Source organism: Ascaphus truei, chromosome 10 (genome assembly GCF_040206685.1).
Source record: "Ascaphus truei isolate aAscTru1 chromosome 10, aAscTru1.hap1, whole genome shotgun sequence".
In the NCBI taxonomy this organism is placed as follows: Eukaryota; Metazoa; Chordata; class Amphibia; order Anura; family Ascaphidae; genus Ascaphus; species Ascaphus truei.
The window spans coordinates 27,910,156-27,927,425 of record NC_134492.1 but is presented as its reverse complement, the minus strand read 5'-3'; the positions used below and the strand labels follow the sequence as shown (position 1 = coordinate 27,927,425).

At 41.5% G+C, this 17,270-nt stretch overlaps 1 protein-coding gene across 3 annotated transcripts in view; it reads left to right on the top strand.

Moving 5' to 3' along the window:
• Positions 1 to 554: 554 nt before the first annotated feature.
• FAF1 (Fas associated factor 1) overlaps positions 555 to 17,270 on the top strand; it is a 216,483-nt gene continuing 199,767 nt past the window's right edge. For 2 of the 3 annotated variants that reach the window (XR_012804075.1, XM_075616310.1), the window contains exon 1: positions 555 to 1,013. Coding sequence is in view for 2 of the 3 variants with exons in the window: in XM_075616310.1 (XP_075472425.1) it covers positions 969 to 1,013 (45 nt within the window). In the remaining variant the exon portion in view is untranslated. The remainder of the gene's footprint in view (positions 1,014 to 17,270) is intronic. The other variant, XM_075616309.1, reaches the window with a different exon arrangement.

The window sequence follows — 17,270 nt, the reverse complement described above, 5'->3', positions numbered from 1 at the left end:
TGCTATATAAATAAAGACATACAATACAATACAATATAATATATGTGTGTATATATATATATATATATATATATGTGTATATATATATATGTGTGTGTGTATATATGTGTGTGTGTATATGTGTGTGTGTGTGTGTGTGTGTGTATATATATATATATATATATATATATATATATGTGTGTGTGTATATATATATATATATATATATATATATATATATATATATATATATATATATATATATATATATGTGTGTGTGTATATACATAGCGAGACACTATTAGGGAGGCAGAATACCTCTTACCCAGCGGTCCCCTTTATACGCAGGGAAGTAATTATAACAAAAAGATTAATTATTGTAAGGACTCGGGCACTAATTAATGATTAGCCTAAACAGATAGCACTGTGTTACAGCCCCTGCTTTAGCCCTGAGTTTCAGCCCCTGATAGATAGTCGTATCAGCCCCTGACAGACAGCAGTGTCCTCCACCCGTTTCCATGGAGGTGACAGCAGAGGGGATGTCACGTGACGCGGGCGGCCGCAAAGCGCCTCTCATTGCGACCTCGGTGACGGGCAAAATGTGCGACAGACAGCGCTGTGCGGCGGAGAGAGAGCGGAGACAGAGCCCAGCGCAGGCCCCGGACCCCGAGCACAGAACCGGACCTTGATAGCAGAACCGAGCCTCGAGAACAGAACCGAGCCTCGAGAACAGAACCGAGCCTCGAGAACAGAACCGGGCCCCGAGAACAGAACCAGACTCCTGAACACAGAATCGGACATTGATAACAGAACCCAGAACAGAACCAGACTCCTGAGCACAGAATCGGATCTTGATAACAGAACCGAGAACATAACCGGACCCCTGAGCTCAGAACAGGACCCCAGGCCCCGGTCCCGGGGGCCAAGTAGAGGGTACATGATCTCGGGGTCTGCTCCCTGACCCGCACACAGGCTCTACCGGGACTGACATGGCCTCCAACACGGACAGAGAGATGGTCCTAGCAGACTTCCAGGTACCGGAACCGGGGGAGGGCGCGGGACTCGGCGTGTGTAATATATATTCTCACACTCACTCTCAAACACACACACACACACACACACACACAATCGGAGTGTCTGTGTGTGCACAGTGTAAAATGTATACGGGCATGTTAAACGGACAGGATGATGATGATAATAATAATAATACTGTCTCTTATAAGACGAATGTAAGAATTATAAGTAGGATAATAATTGTAATAGTGATAAAGGTAAGAATCATCCTAATATAAATAATACTTGTGACCATGGCACTAATGATGAAAAGAAGTGTAAGGAGAATAATATTAAAATAACATTGTTTTTATATATATTTCTGCATCATCTTCAGCACTTATTGATCCACTGCTGGATGAAGGCCTCCCCGATGATGATCTTCTTCCAAGTACTGTGTTTACATGCCTGTTGCTCCCAATTGCTCCCAATACATTTTCTGATTTCATCCTCCCATCTTACTTTTCATCGATTTTTTGATATCTCTTGGATTCCAGTTGTGTACCATCTTTGCCCAACGATGGTAATTTATTCTTGCGATATGTTCGGCCTACTGCCATTTTAATTTCTTCAGCCTTGTGATGATGTCAGACGTTTGTTTGGCTCAAAGACATTCATTCTTTTTCCTGTCTCTTGAGGTAATACCCAGTATACATCTCTTCATATTTCTTTAAGTTGTCTGAAGTTCCTGAATTATCTTTGCATTTAGGGTCCAAGTTTCACATACGTGAACATGGGCAGAATACACTGGTTGAAAACGTTCTTGTTGAGCCACAGTGAAAGGTTCCCTTGAAAGATTGTCTTGTTTCTTCCACATGTGCTCCGTCCCATCTTTATTCCCCTATTGATTTTATTCGAAAGGTTACCATCCATTGCTTTTGTCAGGCCAATGTAGACCTAGCCTTTGACTTCTTCCAGTTCTATTCCATTTATTTTTCGATCTTTGTAGAGTTGACATATATGTTGAATATTACTTTGGTGATTTCTCTGTTTTGTTGCTGGAGGTCTATTGGACTTATGGCAAAAATAAGTTATCTGCAAATTGTAAGTGATTCAAGTATTCACTCTTGATTTTGTTTATTTTTTTGCATCTCAATCCAATGTTTTAAACAATTATTCAAGTGTTGCAGTGAAAAGCGTTGGTGACATGGTGTCTCCCTGTCGCACTCCCTTGCTGATCCTTATCTTGCTTGGATCTTCATGTAATCTGGTGGTCGACGTGACATTCTCGTAAATGTAATTTACAATATCAATGTATACTTTTTCAAGGTTTTGTCCTCCTAGATGCATTTAAAATTATGAAAGTGTAGACTGAATCAAATGCTTTTTATGTATGTGTGTCGGGGATAGAATAAGCCAGGCAACTGAAATTTATCCCTTTGGAGTCTGTGTTGCAGTTCTCACTAATTTGTCAGTCACTGTTGCGTGACATCAAAGCCGGATCGGGTGCGTCTGACCGGCCACGGCGGTGGCTTACTGGTCAGCCACCGCTGTGCCGCTTAGTGTGGAGGAAGGGAGATGGGAAATCAGAGAGCAGGAGGTGCGGGAGGGCTGAAACAACCAGGTGACAGGTGTATTTTATTGTGCGTGTGGTCATGATGAGGGCCTCTGTCTGTAACACGTTGATGTCCATGTAACATGCAGCAAGATGCTGGGACGCAGCTCTGTCCATGTACCATGCAGCTAGATGCTGGGACGCAGCTCTGTCCATGTACCGTGCAGCGAGATGGGGGCGGAGCTCTGACCATGTAACGGGCAGTGAGACGCTGGGGCGCGGATCTATGTCTATGTAACGGTGAGAAGCTGGAACACATCCCGTTGGCTTTAGAAAGATCTGAACATCATTCTGCTCTAAAAACAGAAAAGGACAGGGATGTGTACACTTTTTTTTAATGTTTTTTTTGGAAGGCAGTGGAACTGTAGGTTATTTTGTTTTACTTTTATTAGAATTTATCGTAACTTTCAGCAAATACTTTTTTGACCAGGCCTGGTACCGCAGCTTCAGTGATTATAGAATAAACGCCATATACTGCTATGTGCACGTGTGTGTTTACAGAATAAAGCTCCATAACTGCAGGGTAGAGGAACGAACTAAAAGGCCTCTAGGTTGCAATGAATTTTACTTTTACAATGAGGTTACTTTTTTTTGCTTTACTTGCTTAGTAAGCGCTTCAGCTAACTAGGAAAGTGTTCAGTAAATGATCAGAAAATAATGAAAAGTTCCCAATTAACACAAGTAATGTTATTTCTTCTTAGGAGCTGCATTGAAATGTTAGGAGTGTTCTATTCAAACTTTTATAAAACAATGATTAGTTTCATCTCTCTGTAGTTTGATACAGAATGGGAACCCTAAAATATTTTTCTGTCCCCAATGCCTTCCAGAAAGCAAGAGAGAAATAAATTATCCTCGTTGGTGGTATTGTGGCATAAAAGGCAGAAAGAAGGGACACTTACAAAAACACAAGTGTGTGCTGGGGGTGACTTTGTGATATCTCGTAAGGTAATACTGTTTTGAGGGTATAAAGATACTCCTGTGTTTGTTATAAAACCTGTGCATATTCAGCAGGAGGAGAGGAACATTTCCTCACCCTGCTCACACTAACTCCTAAAACATGAGCACTGTTTCTTTTAATCCCTTCTGTTGCAAAAGAGGCCTTGAAAACCTAGCAATGTGTTAAAGGTCCCCAGAGAGAGGGGATTCAAAGGAGATCTATTAAAAATGTTTGTTTAAATACCCTGACCAATGAGCGACCAGCAAGTTTCCGTCTGATTAACAATAAATGAAATATATTTCAGGCAGATTATTCATATTGGTTCTGTAACAAAGGATTCCAGCTATTTGAAAAAAATAGTTTACTCCAAACTAAACGTCATAATATTGTACACTTTGCACCGGATGTATCAGTGTTTGCTTGCAGATTTGCACTGTTACATTTCAATACCACTGGGTGTTCATAGTAGGAATCCTCTGTTTTGTATATTCAAACTTTAGACATGACTAGGTTGTGCGGGGTCTGACGCCACGCTGCCGGGTCTGACGCCATGCTGTGGGCTCTGACTCAGCCTGCTGTTCCCGTGAGTAAGCAGATAATAGCTCTGGTCTCTGGCAGTTTCAGGGAACCAGCTGACACTTGCTTTCCTTTTGTTTGATCTTGCTTCACAGTGATTTGCTTTGGGAAGCTGTGGCGACACGTGAAAAAAAATATGGCACTGGCAGAATATGTTCCTGCTCCAACTCTAAAGCAGCCGTGCTGTTATATTGCCCTTATTGAAAAGAGAACCACATCTAATTAATTCAAAGAATACACCTGTTAACCATTGCACTGCCAGCAAAAGTGGCATTATTTTAGGATGATTTGGCTTTGTATTTTAAGGACCCTGTGACCAGCGTTTAATTTTGAGACTTTGGAATTTTTTTGGTTTGAAAAGTAGTAGTTTAATCCCAGAAATAGTAGGCATATTTGTGACCCCTTGCTCATTACAATACTTGTGATTTGAGTAGCCTGTGCATGGGGTGTACACAGCGCGTTGTCCAAGGTAGAACATGAACTACTCCAAGACGAAGCGCTGTTCCATAGCGCGAAACGCGTTGAGGGGGAGGCGGAGGTGTAACCTGGGTTCTATGTGTGTTTCGTTGCAATAAAGTATTTCTCTATTGCCAACCGGAAGTCGCATGGATTTGTGCCACTCGCAGTAGCGCCGGACTCTCCCTCACTCCAGAACATGAACTTAGATTGTAAGCTCTTTGGGGCAGGGATTTCCTTTCCTATTGTCGGATTTTGCTGCGCTTATTGTATTATTATAATTCCCTGTACTGTATTCTTTGTGAAGCGCTGAGTACACTTTTGGCGCTATATAAATAAAGACATACAATACAATCTGTGACCTGGATACATTACAACAGGGGTGCTCAACTCCAGTCCTCAAGCACCCCCCAACAGGTCACATTTTCAGGATATCCCAGCTTCAGCACAGGTGGCTCAATCAGAGGCTAAGTCTTCAACTGAGCCTCTTATTGAGCCAGCTGTGCTGAAGCAGGGGTATCCTGAAAACCTGAACTGTGGTGGGGGTGGGGGGGGGGGAGTGTTGAGCTCGAGGACTGGAGTTGAACACCCCTGCCTAAGGCCTCGTCCAGGGTGATGCTGAGTGGGCGCTCGCGCTGGCCATGATGAAACACATTGCTGCCATGTGTGTGGTCAGCGTGAGCGAGCACCCGTGGATGCACTGCGCTTAGCAAATTTGAATTTGCAGCTCTCGGGCGCGTCACGTGAGCGGTTCGCCCAATGAGGGCGAAACAGCTCCGTGATTTCTCCCCCGACACCTCCCCCCCTGTGCACCTAGCTGTCCACAAATCTCCCGACCAAGCAGAGCGCGTGACGTCACCGTGCACGAACGCCAGCGCGCTCACTCCCTGCCTGGCCGCAGCCTTACAATGCAGTGTGACTGCCACTGGGAGGGAGGGACTGGCACAGTCTCACGGCGCTGCTTGTTTTTTTGGCTCTTGATTTAAATATGTATTATTTTAAATGTTTTTCACTGGTCGGATATATTGCAATACAGAAAAAGGAAACCACAGTCAATCATGGTAATGTAAGGTTCTCCCAATCGTTCTGTAAATTATGTTAAATCTTGCTAGACAAAACAGACCTAATGACGAGACTGATCTCTTGGAATGTAAAGAGGATTCATTCCCCAATTAAAAGGAACAAAACATGAAAGCATCTGAAGCCCTTAGATGCGGCTATAGCCCTTATACAGGAAAATGTGTGTGTGTGTGTGTGTGTGTAGGGGGGCGCGCGCAAAGCACTGTGACACGTATGCTAGCCGGGAAGACAAGAATTTTGTCGTGACGCGATCACGTGGTTGGCGCGCACCAATGGAAGGGCAGATATGCTGCGTCATGGCCCCGCTCCTCTACAGACCACCGATCGTAGCTTTAAACCGTTCATGCGCTGCCAGGTCACCAGGCGCACGTGCTGCAGGTAAGACTGGGGCCGTAGCCTAACACTATTGGTGATCCATTTTTAGATGCCTAAGGCTTTGGTTCCGCTGCGGCCGGCGGCGCGCGCGGCCTCTGACCACCAGCTGCTTGCCTCTGTTCTTGAGGTCCCCGCTGGCTCCTTCCGGCGTGGCTGACTGCGTGCTGTGACACGTGAGCTACAAGGAGCTTGTGATTTCGGCGAGTGCCGCGTCACGTAGCATGCAAGGGAACCAATCACAGAACCAACCACTGAGGGGCAATATTTTTTTTCTAGCACCCACATAACTCCTTCTCAGGAATAGAGTATATTTTAACAAGCTATCATATAATGGATAAGGTATCGGGTGTGGTGATAGAATTCTATCTTCAATCAGACTACGCACCGATATGAGTGGAGATGAATGTAGGACATGGGGAACACAAGAATAGAATCTGGAGATTCCCATCTTATTTTCATGATAATGATGAGTTAACAGCTTTTCTCCTTTTAATGGCTGGTACTACTTCAAGGAAACAAATGCCATACACCAAAACAAAGGGAAATTATACTGGGAACCTGCTAAAGCGGTAATGAGAGGCAAGATTCTAGCATCCATTAAAAAAGGCAGGGAAGAAACACAAGCAGAATACAGTATGTTAAATCCAGGACGGAATTGAACAAGGCGTTCTGCCACTTTAAGCACAATCCTGCCCCAGAAAACAGAAACAAATACATTGAAGCAAAGACTAAAAAAGTACAAACAAGGGAACGAAAGAGCCCCTAATGGTAACATATTGGCAATAACAATAACATCCTCCATTTTACTTCAAAAATAATATCCAGTCCTAAAAATAGCCCAAAAAAGGACCAACAGTGTGAAACTGTAAAATTGTATTATACACACATGCTAATACAGATGCACTTAGTGTTTCCAATATAGGTGTTACAAGAGACACCCGGTCCTTTCATGAGGAAGCTGCACTGACTGTGAAACGTGTAGGGTTTTTGGACTCCTGTGCTTGCCGTAGCTAGCACCATCTTCACGTGTTCCGGAGCAGGGATTCCCATTTGATCGTACGCTGTACATACGTAGGGCACGGTGTGCAAGCGCCCTCCAGGCGGCTGATCAGAAGTCACTGCTGTTCTCTGAAGGAGCGATGAATGGTTTCAAGAAGGGAGCGGATGTCCCTTGTAACACCGAAGGCTCGTGTATATTGTAAATACTGTAAGTGCATCTGTATCAGCATGCAATACAATTTTACAGTTTCACACTGTTGGTTCTTATTGTCTTTTTTGTTTCGCTATCTTTAAGGTTCTGCTTTCCCTAGGCAGCCTGGACATTCTTTTTGGAGTAAAATGGAGGACCGTAATGTTATTGTCCATATATTACCATTCAGGGCTCTTTGCGCTCCCTTGTTTGTACTTTTGGGGTACAGGTTGGGAGCCCGTTAATTGTGAACAGCAACCCCCTTTTGGACATTTAATTATTATTGCTGCAACATTGTTTTATTGTTTTCAGTTATCAGCGCTTTTTGTGTTTCTTTTTCACTTCATGGAAGCGAAGAGTGTATGCGAAAAATAGTTACACGGCATGGAACAAATAAAGCTCACATTTCGAGTTTTTAACCTGTATAAGTAAGGTAACAAGGCTGGCACATTATTAGGAAATCCTAGTGAAAGTGGCTACATAGCCAAAACATGTACTTAGGATGCGTAAAGTTTTGGGTGATCTAACATCAGCTCCCGAAGAAATATGCACAGTGTTTGGGGACTTGTACCAAAAACTGTATACTACCAGTGAGCAGGATGATGTAGCTCATGAAAAGTTTTTGTAGGGATTAAAGCTCCCAAAAATAACAAAGGCAGAGCTACAAGAACTTGACTCTCCAGTAACCAGGGAAGAAATGTAAGCAGCACACTGACACAACCAAGCACAATTTATGCTACAAAATGCATTTACTTAAGGTAGGGGTGGCCAACTGCCGTCCGCAAGGGCCAATAACAGGTCGTTTTTAAGGATATTCCTGCTTCTGCCCATGTGACTGTATATGTCAGTCTTTGACTGAGCCACTGATTTGAGCCACCTGTGCTGAAGCAGGGATATCCTGGAAACCTGACCTGTTTTGGCCCTTAAGGACTGGAGTTGACCACCCCTGGCATAGAGCTTAATGCAAGAACTGATAACATGTCAGGCCAGTGTTGGAGTGATCTGACGAAAGGGCTGCTGCCCTGAAACATTATCAGTTCTATTTTTTTTTTGTCCTGGTCTACGCTTTAAGTAAATGCATTTTGTAGCCTATAGTGTGTTTTTGATTCTTTCAGTGTGATGCATACACCCTTCCTTGCCTATATATTTCTATGGTAGTGTGGACAGGACTACCCTGTATGTTCCAGCACCTTTTGAAGATGTATCTATCTTTTTTTAAAAAAATTTTTATGAACATTGAGTGCTATACCCATTTCTTTTACCAGGGAGGAAAACGAGGCTGCCATTAAGAAACTTAAGACTGGAAGGCACCAGGGCTTGACTGCTTCATGGCCGAATTCTATAAGATCTTGGGGCCAGAAGTAGGACTAACCCTGCAAAATGCCTAACATAGCGATAGAAGGGAATACTTGGAAACAGTTAAAATAGCTTTCATAAGAATTTTACATGATGATGGTAGAGACCTGCTTTTGCCAGGATCATATCGACTCATATCCATATTAAACCAAGATATAAAAATTCGCTAAAAAATCCTAGCAGATAAGCTGGCTGTCTTCATAATACAGGTTTGTGAAGGGTAGAACTTCAGTGAAGAATATAAGGGATGTTTTAGCATTCCTACATTGGACCAAATCAAATCCACAAGACAATAGGAATTATGTGATTATTTCGGTAATCTCAGAGAAAGCTTGACAATGTTGGGAATTTTTATTTGATGTACTTCAAATAATGGGAATATCAGGCACATTTCTTAATATGATTGGAAGTATGTATGAGAGTCCAAAGGCACAGATCATGGCAACGAGACTACACTCCCAGGAATTACATTTATACAAGGGAGCGAGGCAAGGGTGTCCTTTGTCACCATTGCTGTTCAACATACCATGAATCCGCTGGCTATGTACCTTAGAGCAGCGGGGTGCAGGATTTTTTTTTGGAGGGGGGAGGTGTGGCGGTTGCAGAGGCCCCACGCTCTTCCCCAAGGCATTTAAATTAATTGTCGAGGGATCGCGTAAGGCCTCTGCAATTGAACATACTGAGGTCCAGCCGGCTCCAGATGACGCGTTGACATGGCAACGCAGCATCAAATGACACCGCGGGTCATGTGGCGTGATGTCATTTCACGCCCTTCGCCATGACAACGCGGCGTCAAATGACACCAACAGGAAGGTAAAGGGGGAGTGCGAGCAGCGAGGCAGGGGGCGCATCAACAGACGTTTGCACCCCTGCCTTAGAGACATGGCAGACTATAAATGCATAGCAATAGGAAATAGGGAAGTAAAGTTGACTCTCTTTGCGGGTGACCTTCTGATGTTTGTCTCCAATCCACAAACGGCTGTTTAAAAAATTCTAGTGCTTTCTCTCAAAAATAATGTTAGGTGGGAGGAAGACCTCCCCTTTAAAATGACAAGACAGCCAATCAAATAGTTAGACCCTGATCTAGAAAAGTTGTACACAACGCAATTTTAAATCCTTTAAAGTACTGTAAGGCTGGCAAGGCCTCCCGTTGAACTTGGCTGGTAGATCAGCTTTGCTGGGATTATGTACAGATGCTTTCTGTCCTAGTTCGGCATGCAGGTATAAAATTGATTTAATAGTGAAATAAATAAATGTATATGGAACAAAAGCAGAAATAGAATTGCATTGTCAAAATGATTTCTCCCATAGGAGCTTGTTGGAGAATGTACAATTTGGCATGCACAGCTAGGCATAGGGGATACTGACTAATGGACAAAAATGTATTCTTGTACAAAACTTGAGGAACAAACCAATGATGCAGAACGATCTTCTATACAACTTGGGGAAATATACCTTTAGAAATTAGATGGAATCCACTGATAAAAAAAAATACATGGGCCACATGGAGGACACTGAGAATAAGGCAACATGAAATTTGAACCAGGCCGGTCTCAAAATATGTTTAAGATGTGGGAATAAAGGGAATACAAAATATAGGGCAGCTGGTAGATACAAAACGTGAATGCTTCATGTCATTTGAAGAACTTGGGGATAAGGGGAAGTTCACACAATCTCACTACTTCCCCTATATGCAGATTTGACATTACTGTAAGAGCCTAGAGAATTATAAGAGAGAGATATTAGGGCATAACCCTTTGGATAGCTACTTTTAGAACTGCAAGTAATACATTCTCAATCTCTGAATGATATGATTGGATCCGAGATAAAGACCATGGCAAGCAATTGCATAAAGTGTTAGCCAAGTGGAACAAAGACTTCCTGGAAATAGCAGAGATTGACTACATGCTGATGGGATTGGGTCGAACTAGGAAAATAATATCAGAGACATGGGGGGAATTAAAATGTTAAATGACTGCATAGAGCAGGGGTGCGCAAACTGGGGGGCGCGTGATTTTTCAGGGGGGGGGGGGTGTGTGCGGGCGATTGCAGAGTCCAAGGCATCAAAATTAAATACCGGGGGATGGCGTAAGGCCTCTGGAACCCCAACTTACCTTGCTTCAGCCGGGGTCTGGAAGAAACAGGTTAGAGGGTTATCAAGATAAGAGAGCAGTATATCCGAACCGAACTTCAGCAAGAAGCGTTCATTATAATTGATTAATTTGTACATTTTGTGAGTTTATTTTTTAATATGCAAATATTACAGTTGAAAGTTGTTTGTTCGTGAGTTAAGCTTAAGTATCTAATTTGTACTTTACATTTTTTTTTTTAATTTACTTTCAAGTATAATTTGAATCTGAAAAATTGTTAAAGATCTGTTCAACTCTGTCAGTTACTGGCAATGTTGGAAAATCAATGAAAAGAACAGTGAGATAATAAAATGGTTAGAGGTTAAGTAGCATACTGTATAATGTAGTTAATATGGCACTCATCCACTTAATCCCTCTTGTACCCTTTTTATACTTGTGTGTATTTGTTTGTATTTTACCAACCATGTACAGTGCTTTACAGAATGCTCAGACTTTTATACCAAAGATTGGTATGAGATAATTTAACTTTAAATATAATAACATATTTGGGAATCTAAATACCTAAAGACTATGATTCGTTGTATAGAGTTAATCATGTCCCTATATTAAATAAAGCTATGTCACAGTGTTCCGTGTATCCAATTCCGGGGACTGTACAAATATGGGCGGTTTGAATAATGAATATTTTTCCATAGCTGCTGTATTACTTCCACATGCTCTCAATAATGGTTTCAACCAAGGAGATACTCCAATTTAAAAGGTCAATTCCTTTGTCTGGGATGGGGGAAAAAGGCCAGAATAAGCCATAAGATTCTCTTTAAACATAAAGATTCTGGTGGCCTGGGCCTTCCTTCATTTATAAAGTACTACAAAGTGGCTCAGTTAGGGCAACTAGTTATGTGGCATGTACCGCGTGGGATAAAGTGATGGGTCGACCTAGAGGCTGATCTAGTGGCTCAACAGATTTGGAATCTATCATGTGGCTTAGAAAGAACGATAGACCTAAGGAGGCCTTGAAGAACCCAATTATAAAACACTCACTAAATGTATGGGACTCAACCAGTTTAACAAAAATTAATTCACATCTAACCCATCCTAACTACCTGTTCGACATTTAATAGCTATAGTACCGTCCGATCCTGTATTGTATCTTTCCTTGTATTTTTGGTCTTGTTTATAACCTTTAAATGTTTTTTTTTCCCCTTGTTTTAACTGTGAAGTGCTTTTTAAGTCCATTTGGAGAAAAGCACTATATAAATAAAGTTGTTCTTAACTCCCTCGACAAATAACCATGCTTTCTTGCCACAATGCCAAGACATTTATTTAAATCACTGGAAAACAAAAGCTATACGTAGAATAAATGACATGTATAAGGGAACAACTCTCAAGTCATTACAGGAATTACAAGAAAAGTTCTCCCTCCCAAAATCAGACCACTACAAATACATGCAGGTCAGACAATTTACTAACACATTCAGACAAAATGAAATCCCAGACTTCCTCTTTTGAAAACGTGTCATAATGCTGGAAATCAGACATAGCTAATGCCACATCTTCACTATAGCTGGTCTACAACGGGCGACTCAGACAAAGAAAAGTATTTGCTGGCTTGGGAAAGGGACTCGAGATCAGATCTTGATTGGAAGGATTGACCGGACATCCGGGAGATGGTCGCCAAGAGCTCGACGTGTACCCTGATAAAAGAGAACGCATATAAGATTATGTACAAAACCCCAGTGAAATTATGTATAATGTATCTAAATATCCCCCCCAGTATGTTGGAGAAATTGCAGCCATAGAAGCTTTATGCTCCATATATTGTATTAATGCCCCAAAATGTGACGACTGTGGGACTGTAACGATGCTCGTCTCAAACGGGAAGCGACCCGAAGGGCTGAAGTAGGAGTGTGAAAGAACTGACCTGAGCCGAGCGACAGAGTCCTAAAAGAGTAGTCAGACGTATGTCGAAAGTCAGGGCTGGCGGCAGAGTTGCGTAGTTGTGCGGATGCAGAGGTCGAGACAGGTGGAAGGCAGGGATGGTCGTGGTACGTAGCTGGGTCTGGTAATGGGAAAGACAATCGAAAAGGGCATTGCTTGTACACAGCATAAAGTGAAAACTTTGCTCGGCAACTTCCTGCTTACAGGGCTGCCCTTTTAAAGGAAGTTGCCAGGAGCAGCAATGGAGAATCCTGCCACAGAAGGCGAGCTAGAGCAAAATTCTGGAGCGGACTCTGAAAACCCGGGACGGATTTTGCAAACCCTCATAGGGACAAAATACTGTATTTCATATTTCTTAAAACAGGGATTAAGATACCAAAGAGCCATGGTCCCTTCTCTTAAATAAGCCACTGGAAAGGGTAGCTAGACATGAAGCTAAAGTCATCATCATGCACATTATAAATGCCACTAAATGTGTGATAAGTGGGTATTCTGCTGGAGGCAGTGTGTCAGAGCACAGCCATGAATGATCAGGAAAGCAGCTTGTGGTTAAAAGATATTCTTTATTCGGACATCATGGTGCAGTCAGGGAAATGGAGGGAGCTCTTACGCGTTTCACGCCTCGTTGGCGCTTCGTCAGAGAGTGAAAAAGTAATGCTGGGACCCCCTTGATATAGTGCCTCTCATTGCGTTTCAAATTGCTCACAGCCGCGGCTCGATTGGCCGGAAGTGATGATACCGGAAGTCAGGAACCGGATGTGACGCGACGGGCTCCATGCATGGATGGTTTGTTTACAAGCTATGCTTGTAGTCATGGAGATCGCAGCGTCATCACTCCGTAGCAATGGGGAAATCTTAATTACAAACGGGACCCAGCATTATCACCCCACCATACAAAAAACATACATAATCAAAGGTGGTGGTTTTAAAAACAACATCTAAAGCATATAAACTATGCATAAACTAAAGGACTCTTTGTAAACAGTTTGATATTATCCATAATGTATGGTTGCAATCGTATTTGTAAACGTTTTTGGGTGTCTGGTGACATATGTAAATTGTTTATAATGATCAACTTTAAATCATTGATCCGGGGTGTATAGTCTATATTACAATCATACATGATGGATTAATATATCAGTAAAAATCTATTATGCCAATTCTTTGCATGAAAGTATACATTTGGAACAGTTGCACAGATTTACTCGAGGTGATTTGTGAAAGACTAATGACTATATCTAAGCAATGGGTGAAGCATATGTTATACATCTCGTTATAATTACATTCTATTATTTTTAAGGAAATAAAGGCAATATGAGAAGAGCAATGTATATACATCATGATATTTTAAATAGTCTTGTGATGTGTTGTAAATATATACATTGTTTTTGATGTGCATAACATTAAGTACAACAGGTTAGTTCTTCTTTCAATATAAAATTATTGATGTATGGAAAAATAATGAACATACATTTCACAAGAAATGCTTGAGTTCCCAATCCGTATTTATACCCCCGGGTGCCAAAGACCCGAGGGTATAAATCCAGAACATTTCTCTCTGGTTCAGTACATTTTCCCTATTACCTCCTCTTGTGTGTCTAGAAATATGTTCTAATGCACTGAATGAGAAAGTTTCACTGGAGCCTTTTGGACAATTTGAGAAATGTTTAGACACTGGTAGGTTAGGATCTTCCTTTTTTATTGATCTTAGGTGTTCTGAAATTCTCACTTTTAGAGGTCTGATTGTCCTCCCAATATAGGTCATACCACAGGCACAATTAAGTTTGTATATAACATAATTGGTAGAACATGTCATAAATTGTTTTAATTTGTATTTCTGACACGTATATTTATTAGTAACTGAACTTAGTGGTGTAGCATATCTACAATATGTACATTTGCCACATTTGTGGAAGCCTTTTGGGAGTCTATCTCGGGATGTCTTGTGTCCTGCAGTGAATAAGCTAGGAGATAGATGATATCCTATGGTCTTTGCCTTTTTATATACAAATTTTGTACTGAACCAGAGAGAAATGTTCTGGATTTATACCCTCGGGTCTTTGGCACCCGGGGGTATAAATACGGATTGGGAACTCAAGCATTTCTTGTGAAATGTATGTTCATTATTTTTCCATACATCAATAATTTTATATTGAAAGAAGAACTAACCTGTTGTACTTAATGTTATGCACATCAAAAACAATGTATATATTTACAACACATCACAAGACTATTTAAAATATCATGATGTATATACATTGCTCTTCTCATATTGCCTTTATTTCCTTAAAAATAATAGAATGTAATTATAACGAGATGTATAACATATGCTTCACCCATTGCTTAGATATAGTCATCAGTCTTTCACAAATCACCTCGAGTAAATCTGTGCAACTGTTCCAAATGTATACTTTCATGCAAAGAATTGGCATAATAGATTTTTACTGATATATTAATCCATCATGTATGATTGTAATATAGACTATACAACCCGGATCAATGATTTAAAGTTTATCATTATAAACAATTTACATATGTCACCAGACACCCAAAAACGTTTACAAATACGATTGCAACCATACATTATGGATAATATCAAACTGTTTACAAAGAGTCCTTTAGTTTATGCATAGTTTATATGCTTTAGATGTTGTTTTTAAAACCACCACCTTTGATTATGTATGTTTTTTGTATGGTGGGGTGATAATGCTGGGTCCCGTTTGTAATTAAGATTTCCCCATTGCTACGGAGTGATGACGCTGCGATCTCCATGACTACAAGCATAGCTTGTAAACAAACCATCCATGCATGGAGCCCGTCGCGTCACATCCGGTTCCTGACTTCCGGTATCATCACTTCCGGCCAATCGAGCCGCGGCTGTGAGCAATTTGAAACGCAATGAGAGGCACTATATCAAGGGGGTCCCAGCATTACTTTTTCACTCTCTGACGAAGCGCCAACGAGGCGTGAAACGCGTAAGAGCTCCCTCCATTTCCCTGACTGCACCATGATGTCCGAATAAAGAATATCTTTTAACCACAAGCTGCTTTCCTGATCATTCATGGCTGTGCTCTGACACACTGCCTCCAGCAGAATACCCACCTATCTACCACTTTTCCGGATGCACGCCACCAACAAGAAGAAACCAGGCTTTTTTCATGTGAGTTTATCCTTTATTCTATTTTGGAGGTATACACTAGGGTGGTTTCAAGCGTGTGTGACATTGTCCTCATTAGGAGTGATGTGATGGAGCTTAACACTCTTCATTCACAACACCTCTAGGACTTCAATATATATGTCTTCTACACAGCGCTCACCTACATACCCAATACTCACCTATATATCAATAGCCTGCATCAAGACATCTTCTATCAAGAATATCTGAATTGACACTGTTATTTTCATTATCCATAGTCATTTAGAGCACTATTGATGAACTCTGTTCTTCTACTGCTAAATGTGTGATAACCAGTTTGTGGTGATGCACTGAACCCTCAACGTTTAAGTAAATTAGAGAACACATTTCATATGTTGTGCTCATGAAAAGATTATCGAGTTGTCTAGAAGATACTGGTAACAGGTTCCTTAAGGTGTGGGAGTCCCTACTATCTGGGTTTGATGGCTAAATGTGGGTGGCGGCAGCAGGAAAGTATTCATATCCATGTGAGCAGCAGGAGAAAAGCCGGCTGCGGTCCGACCCGGAAGTCTTCAGTAAAGTCACTGAATACTTCCGGGTCGGACCGCAGCCGGCTTTTCTCCTGTTGCTCACATGGATATGAATACTTTCCAGCTGCTGCCGCTGCCTTTTGCCATCAAACGCCCCCTGCTGCCCTGCTGACCAAGTGATCGTCTTCTTCAGCCGACCGCTTCTGCTTCTTCTGCTCCAGTATGGAGTCATCCTGCCGCCGCCTCACCAGCTCACAAAATTCACTCACCCAATGCGAGGGGGCGTGTGGATTTGTTGAGCACTATTGATGAATATGTATAATATATGTTACCTCCCCTTCTCCTTCCTATATATACTATAATATTGCAAAACCTAAAATAGATATGAAAAAATAAAATACAAATAAGGGCGGCCATATGCATCTGGAATTTGTATTAGAGGCGTAGACTATTTAATTATTTAGGATTCATCTGTCCTCCCTTTTTATTGCATGAACATTTTAGTGGTTTTGCATGTTCTAATTGTGTTATTAGTGTGTGCAGTTTATTGCCAAATTATTTATATCAGTTTTGCATTGTTGATTCAAGTTTTGTCATTGTTCCTACCACTTGGGTGTGTTCCTCCTCCCATCCTTTCCCAAATTGAAGTGGTGGCACATGAGAGAGCCAAAATACTTGTGCAAGTTGAGGAGGCATCAAAACTGGGTCATGTTTGCATCATTTGTGATTTTAATTATCCAGACACAGACTGGGGCAATGAGATTAGCATTACAGTGAAAGGAAACAGGTTTTTGGGGGTGCTTAAAGACAATTACATGACCAAAATGATTGAGAAACCAACAAGGAGAGGGGCAATACTGGATTTGGTAATATCAAACAATGTTGACGTAATAACAAATATTCAAGTCTGGAAACATTTGGGTAACAGTGATCATAACATGGTCTCATTTGAAATAAATGATCAAAAAACATATTACTTGGGTTCAACAAAGACTTTAAACGTTAGACCGATTTTAAGTA